At 36.5% G+C, this 7894-nt stretch overlaps 2 protein-coding genes across 2 annotated transcripts; one reads left to right on the forward strand and one right to left on the reverse strand.

Annotated features, from left to right (window-relative positions):
- Nucleotides 1–292: 292 nt before the first annotated feature.
- On the forward strand, nucleotides 293–4573 carry LOC105803759 (3-epi-6-deoxocathasterone 23-monooxygenase CYP90C1). Its single transcript, XM_012636154.2, has 9 exons — nucleotides 293–780; nucleotides 1729–2053; nucleotides 2136–2285; nucleotides 2380–2679; nucleotides 3296–3385; nucleotides 3475–3553; nucleotides 3642–3748; nucleotides 3833–3960; nucleotides 4168–4573. Exons 1-9 carry the CDS (start codon nucleotides 572–574, stop codon nucleotides 4250–4252), a joined length of 1473 nt encoding a protein of 490 aa, XP_012491608.1. The 5' UTR covers nucleotides 293–571; the 3' UTR covers nucleotides 4253–4573.
- A 530-nt stretch (nucleotides 4574–5103) lies between these two features.
- LOC105803760 (uncharacterized) lies at nucleotides 5104–6956 on the reverse strand. The gene is made up of 3 exons (XM_012636155.2): nucleotides 6590–6956; nucleotides 6229–6350; nucleotides 5104–5579 (listed from the first exon to the last, which is right to left on the reverse strand). Exons 1-3 carry the CDS (start codon nucleotides 6858–6860, stop codon nucleotides 5415–5417), a joined length of 558 nt encoding a protein of 185 aa, XP_012491609.1. The 5' UTR covers nucleotides 6861–6956; the 3' UTR covers nucleotides 5104–5414.
- Nucleotides 6957–7894: the final 938 nt, after the last annotated feature.

The raw sequence follows: 7894 nt of genomic DNA on the forward strand, positions 1-7894 counted from the left end.
ATCCGAATTCCCTGCTTCCTGCCTACCAGTTTCATATGCCGAGATCCTCTTTTACTATGAATTTAATGACTAAAAAAACCTAATGGAGACGGACCATTTCGTTTTGTGTATATAGGCTTAGGCTGTGATATTAATTTTGTGGAATCGAAAAAGCTAAACAAACCACATCAAGTTAACCGGGGAAGAACAGCAGCAACAAGGACAAACCTTTTAATGCTTTTAAACCCTACCCCACTTAGGAGGAGGGATGGATCTCCGTCTATGTACACGGAGAGAAGACAAAAATGAACAAGCGTGGAGCATATATGGGTCAACTCATTTAATGATATAGCTTCAACCTCTCTCTCTCACTCTATACATACCCATATCACCTTCAATCCTCTTTTCTCATTCGATTCGCCTCACTTGGACCGTATTTTTCTCTTTCTTTAGTTTCAGAACGGTACAAAGAGCTGCATGAATGACTAAGTAGTCTCAAAGAGCTGCATGAATAAGCTGTACAAAGAAGAAAAAGCAACCCTCATCTGCTTGTTTTGATTGCTAGAGCTAGCTAGGGTTCTATTCAGAGAAGATGGGATGGGGATTTGTATTAATGATGAGCTTGTTGATGGGTATTGTTGTTGCAGGGTGGTTTTGGTATAAACACAAGGAGGAGAAAAAGATGAAGAGTGGGATACCGAAAGGGAGCTTGGGTTGGCCTTTCTTAGGTGAAACTCTTGACTTCATTGCTTGTGGTTACACCTCTCGACCTGTCAGTTTCATGGACAAACGCAAGCTCCTGTAAGCTTTTTTTTTTCTTTCTATTTAACTCCACTGTTGATGTTTCTTTACTTTTGGGATTATCTTCTTTTCTTGGCCACATGTTTTGTTTTTTTGCTCTTCCTACTTTCTCCATGGCTTCATTTCAATATTTTCATGTGTGTATATGCATGCATTGTTCTTTTATCTCTTAAACTTGCTTTTGTCTTGGATGATATATAGGAACCCTAGCTAGATTCATATATCATTGCTTCTTCACCATAATCATTTTATGTAAGAATATTGCTAACTATGCAACCTCTATAAAATTCTAATTATTTCCAAGTTCTTGTATTCTTGACTCAGTAGTATAAAAAGTTTTAATATTGGAGGGTTTATCTATTCAAATCATGTAACATGCAAAGACCAAACTAAACTTCTCTTTGATTTATTTATTTTTCTTTTGTTGGCATTATGAGTTTTCAATTAACATGTTGTAGGAAGTAGCTTATTACATAAATTTAAAATTATTGGAATCTTAATAATAAAGAAATTCTATCCTAGACGAGTAATAAATTTTTTCCCTGAATTATTCTAAAGTTGTCTATAATATTGTTAACTTTTTATATAAAACATTGTTATTTTAACTTGTCATTTCATGAAATAATATTTAAAATTATTTGTTAGACATTGGGAACATAGCCACAATGACTAACTTTTTCTTTTTTGGCTGAATGCCACGATGACTAACTTGGTACCTAGGCCCCAAATTCTCCTTATGATTCAGACAAATAGATAAATTAACCTAGACATCGTGTCTTCGCTAAATGATATGTCCCAAAGGAAAATTCTTCATCGATGAGCTCCTAGCTTGAAAACACAAGCTTCCATTATCCAAAAAAAAAGGCGTGACAGAATTAACACAATAAGCAATTAAATCGAATCCGAAAGCTTTTGCTTATAGAAATGGTTGTGTCTCGATCTTACCAGGCATGGGAATGTGTTCAAAACACACATCTTGGGAACACCCATTATAGTTTCAACTGATCCCGACGTGAACAAGGTGGTTTTGCAGAACCATGGCAACACCTTTGTTCCTGCTTACCCCAAATCCATCCGATTGTTGCTTGGCCCGTCTTCCATACTTCAAATGAATGGTAACCTTCAGAAGAGGGTACATGCACTCATTGCAGGCTTCCTCAGGTCCCCGCAGCTTAAAACCAGTATTACTACAAACATTGAGAACTCTGTGAGACAAACTTTGGGTTCTTGGCAGCACATGCAGCTCGTACATGTTCAACAAGAAACCAAAAAGGTCTACTCGAAAGTACTAGTATTGTTAATTCCAAACTCTCAGATTATTTATTTCACTGAATCTGCTTCATTAAACATCTCAGATTACGTTCCAAGTCTTGGTTAAAGTTTTAATGAGTGTTGATCCCGGTGAAGATTTGGAGTTTATGAAGAGAGAATTTGAGGAATTCATCAAAGGTTTGATTTGCTTGCCTATCAAGTTTCCAGGAACAAGACTATATAAATCTCTCAAGGTAATTGGCTTTAGCAGCATTCATCTCCTCTCCGGTTACCATTTTCCATGGGGTTTTCAAGAAGTTGTTTTGTTTTTTTTATTATTTGTTGTAGGCCAAAGAAAGGTTAGTAAAAATGGTGGAAAAGATTCTGAAGGAGAGAAAAATGGCCATGGCGAAAACAGGCGAAAACAGTGTGGTCAATGATGCAGTGGACGTCCTGTTACGTGACATTAGTGAAGAAGGTGATGATGATGAACAAGGAGAAACAAAAGAGAAGCAATCTCTGCCGTTGGATTACATCAGTGGGAACATAATAGAGATGATGATCCCAGGAGAAGAGACGGTTCCCATGGCAATGACCCTAGCTGTCAAATTCCTCGGTGACAGCCCTGTTGCTCTCCACCAGTTGATGGTACGTAACATACAAATCCCAAACATAAAACTTTAAAAAAAAAATGGGATAAGGAATTCTCACCTTTATATCCAACGGCTAGGATTATTTTGGTTTCCACTTCAAAACCAGGTCCAAGAATGTCACTATTTCACCATTTTTCCCCCAAAATTTTTTCCACAGATAAGTCTCTTTCATGGTTTCATTTAGGCACACGACAGATTGTAATTGTGTCAAAATATAGACCATACTTTAGGTTTGAGAGTTAAAGGAGTATGTCCTGTCACTTCCTGTTCTTCGTGGCGACCAGTTTATTTTAATTGAAAAATATGAAGGCTTAAATGCAAAATTACCCCTTAACTATATTACTTTTAAGATGAGACGAATAAGAACGAGACATGTGTTATGTTTTTAATTGGATGTTGTACACTTCTTTTAGTAGAATGAGAGGAATTGATAGTTTAAGTACCAATTTTAACCCCAAAAAAACTTTAGGTACTTACATGGGGAAAATGGTATAAGTTTAGAAACCAATTTTGTAGTTGAGCCAAATCGTAATTATCTAAATTTTCAATGGCATTAGCTTTGGCTCAAAAAAGGGATTTTTTAAGTAATTTTGATGTTGATTTTTTTGCAGGAGGAGAATATGGAACTGAAAAAGCAAAAGATGAATTGTGGTGAAGATTATAGTTGGACTGACTACTTGTCTTTGCCATTCACTCAAAATGTGAGCCTCAAAATTTCATGGTAGGTGCCATTAGACAAGCGAAAGGGAACAGTGACACTGACATGCACTCTTTTTTGTTTCATTGGTAGGTAATAAGTGAAACTCTTAGACTGGCAAATATCATTAATGGAGTTTGGAGGAAAGCAGTAAAGGACATTGATATCAAAGGTAGTTTTTCCATTGTATTTGCTTTAAGCTCGAATTTGTAGAAAGCAGGGAAAAGCACACATCAATTTGGTTTTTTTTCTTTTGGCAGGCTATCTGATACCACAGGGATGGTGTGTTCTAGCTTCTTTCATTTCTGTTCATATGGATGAAGAAAATTATGAACAACCTTATCGTTTCCATCCATGGAGATGGGAGGTAGCTTAAAATACTAAAATATTGTCAACTGTTTATTATTCATGAACTATTTTGAGCAAATAAAAGAAATTTATTTGTTTACAGAGACTTGGAACTGCTGTTAACAACAATGGCTTTACACCATTTGGAGGTGGGCAGAGGCTTTGCCCTGGTATAGAACTATCAAGGCTTGAAATTTCAATCTTCCTTCACCATCTCATCACCAGTTACAGGTAGTTTACTGATTCTTGTATTCTTTAATCATAGAATTCTAGTTCAACTGCTATGATTCAATTTAGTGGACCATGGGACACCTCAACGAGGTCTTACTTTAAACCCTACATGATTTGAGAAACTAAAGAATCGACGTTTTAGCTATCATGCCATGGTTAGACAATCTGTTAAAATCAAAGCACTCATTATTCTTCTCATACATGCAGATGGGTTGCTGAAGAGGATCACATTATCTACTTTCCAACAGTTAGGATGAAGAGGAAGCTGCCAATCAGTGTCACCCGCTTATGAAACTACCATTAGTTTGGCCCATCAAGGACAGTCTGTAGTACAATAATATCTAAAGCAAAATATTTTCCTTTCTGAATTGGATAATACATAAGAAGACAGAAACTTTGGAAGGATTATTGCCCACTCAAAAGGGAGCCACTGGGGAATGGCCATTTGTACAGATACATTGATCTTTTAAAAGATATGATAGGACTGTGCATTATGGTGTTAGTTCTCATGTCACCATCTTTTTTTTCTTTCATAGCATTGGAGAGGTCCTAACTGGGTCCCCTTTTTCTTTGTTCCTTCTATATTGAATGCATTGTCTAAATCCTTGTTCCATTGCCTCCTCCAATAATTTTGGCCCTGCTATAGATCAATCATCTTCCATGGCTAAAATTATCTAACAGAGGATATGTCTTCTAGATTAACATCAGTGAAAGAGCAAAAGATGAAGCAGATTGCAATTGCAACCATGAAAATGAGTTGTAAACATCTGTTCTTTGTTTGGTCGAAACTGGAAACAGGGGTTCATTGATTGATCAACAATGGAGCTGACTGATCCCGAATAGAGTGTGGTTGATGTCTCGTATAGGAAAAACTACTAATATTGACAACACCATATCTCGTTTTACACTTGGAACACTTGAATCTGATTGATATAATTGTAATTATTGATTCTATTTAGTCGGAAAGAATATAGTGGCTCAGGTATCTTTAGTCACTTTAGGCCATAAAACAAAAAAGGTGAGAGATGGAACCTCAAGAAACCTCAAGCATGATAAATGAAGTATTACCATAAATGAAACTGTATCCCTCTTCCATAACCTTTTCTTAGGTCAATTGGCAATCATCGGAAATCACAAGCATCATTATAAAATAAAATTTAATCTCAAATTATTTCAGATCTTGATTCACTGTGCTAAAAGTAAGTCCTCAGCCAAGGCCAAATGGAACTTTTGAACACCTTTCTGTTTCCTAGTCCTAAACACAAAGATACAAATTTCCTGTCTATAAATGAATAAGTGCAGAACTAGAGAAACCAACATCAGATGTCTAAATGCATTAAACCGTAGACCGGCTGGCGTAACCAAACATTAGGATGGAAACATAATTAAGTTCTTACAAACCATCTCAAAATCAGCATAACATTGGAAGACAAAGCGTATAAGCAAGCGAAATTTCAAGCCATGGCCTTTTTCTTCTCTTCCTCAAGCCCCTGCAGTTCCACCAGCCTTTCGGCCCATGCTCTATCCCTAGCCACTGCAGCCATCTTACGCTCTACTTGCTTAATCTTCTTCTTCCTATTAGCTTCCTGCAATTGAGCTTTCCTCTTCTTTGCCTCTGCCTGTAGAACCCAAGGGCAAGAGATAAGCGTTTTCTCCATAACCAAATATATAGACGTTAAGAAAAAAATGTGCATTATATTTCATGTCCTATGAAATTGTGAAACCATGCAACCTTCAGGAAGCAATCGTAGAGGCAAATTTTGAAAATATGAATTACCAACCGAAGACAGGTTTCAATGAAGTAGTCACAATCAAATGCTGGTTTTTACATGAAATAAACTAGTTGCAAGTATTAGGACAAATTTTCTCTCAATAACTTACACACTGATGAACCTATTCCTCATTTCAAGCCCCAAACTCTCTATTGACTAACTAAAAGGTTACTTACAGGCAACATTTATCAAATATTTAACTTCTTGATTTCCTCTAAATATATCGGACAAGGTAACCAGTTAAGCAGATTGTAGCTTCAAAATCCAACCATTAATTTCAAGTCAGCATTACTATACTCAGATGGATATAGGAGATTTGGATGCAACTTCTACTTAAAAGGAAAAATGGTTGATAATGCATGCAACATAAGCCACTTCCTTCCTCATTGTGTTCCCATTTAATTCCATAAAAACCAAACACACTACAAATTTGATGATTGCCATGCGAATCTCATATCAGTAGAACTATTTTCAATGTGATTTATGGAAAACAAACCAATTTAAACGCACGGCGCAGCCTCATTCTCTTTTTCTCATTCCTTCTTTTGACACTCCCTTCATTAGGATTATTTGGAAGAATAGGCTCCCCTGGTGTATACTTCACCCATGCATATGGCCCTGCATTCTTAAATTCATTAGCATTTCCCGGTTCTTTTCCCCATTTGTTTCACCAATAACTTGGGTATTTTCTTTTGTTAAATTAGGCATATTCTAAGGGGAGAAAAAAATGCTTTCTAAAAACCCTAATTGCACATAAACCCTACTAGTTAGGAACAAAAAAATCGCAAAAATAAATCCTGAAAAGGTAAATTAATTAAAAATTGAAAGACAAAATGAAGGGATGTTAAGTGAGGTACCAGGAGGTTTCAAGCTGGCTCTTTTTCGGCGTGCCTTGTCTTGAGGCCTTCTCTTTGGGAAACGAGTATTGGTTAAGCTATGCAACTGATTGGACATCGAGATCCATGGAGATTGGCGGTAAATAGACCCGCACAAAAGGGAATTCAAACAGGGTTTTGGGCACAAATAAGAGGGGAGAGTCGACATAGTTCCAGAAGCAGGGGAAGCCTGGGATAGTAGGAGAGTCCGACATAGTGGTCGAACGATACTTCTTAAAGCCCCAAATCCCATTTTCTAGATCATGAAATTGTTACGTTTAAAGGACAAAAGAAGAGGAAGGGGTTGTTTTTGTTTGAGCAGAGGGGAGGCAGTAAGCTTGTAAAACAGGGTTGGCGAAGAAGAAAAGAGATGAAGAAATTGGGCTGAAGCTTTGACATTGAGGCCCTTTCGTTTTCTTTAATTTTCCAACTAAAAGCCCACTTGACCCAGCTTTGACATAGAGGCCTTTTCAGTAAATACTATGAACTTGGTTGTGTTAGATTGATCTGATCTGAACCAACCGGGCCATTTCAAGTTTTTTATTTTCTTTGAAAGAGAGTGACGTGTGAAATTAAACAGGATAAAATGAAAGTTGAAGGCAATGATGTGAGAGACAAGGATATTGAATACAGTTGTCTGTTGGTTGGTTCCTTAAAGTTTCTCTTTGTTGCTGAGTTTGCAGAATTTTAGCTCCTTCATCTTCAACCCACTTTACCCCTTCACCGGTTTAATTGTAAATACAACTGCAACCTAACCTATGAAAACCTTCAAACATATTCGAGATTAAGAATCAAGAAAAGATGGTCGAAAAAGGGTATGTTTGGAGAAATTCAAAATCAAAAACACTAACATCCAAACCAAGGGATTTATGTTTGTAGGTATTGATTTTGATAAGGACTCCACTAAAGCTTATCATTATTATTTCATACTTGAATTTAGTATCTAGACCAAATATGTAATTCGGTAAATGTTTGATTGTATCCTCTAGTTAAAAAAGCATAAGTACATAGTTGGGGGATTGAACATTTAAGCCAAATTGATGTAGGATAGTGAGCATTGTAGCCAAACTTAGGTACCAACTTGGGATAAAAAAGAACAACTTAAATACTAAATTGAATATAAAAAATGAACACATGTACCAAATAGCATATTAACCTTAATTTATATTAAAAGTGAAGAAAAGCACCCATACCCTCAGGTTAAGAGAAATTGGCGCTGGCGCCATCTTTTTTACCGTTAAGAAAATGAAGAGCAATGGCCCGCCATAACCGATAAAAGTGCAAAAA

Source organism: Gossypium raimondii, chromosome 11 (genome assembly GCF_025698545.1).
Source record: "Gossypium raimondii isolate GPD5lz chromosome 11, ASM2569854v1, whole genome shotgun sequence".
Classification (NCBI taxonomy): Eukaryota; Viridiplantae; Streptophyta; class Magnoliopsida; order Malvales; family Malvaceae; genus Gossypium; species Gossypium raimondii.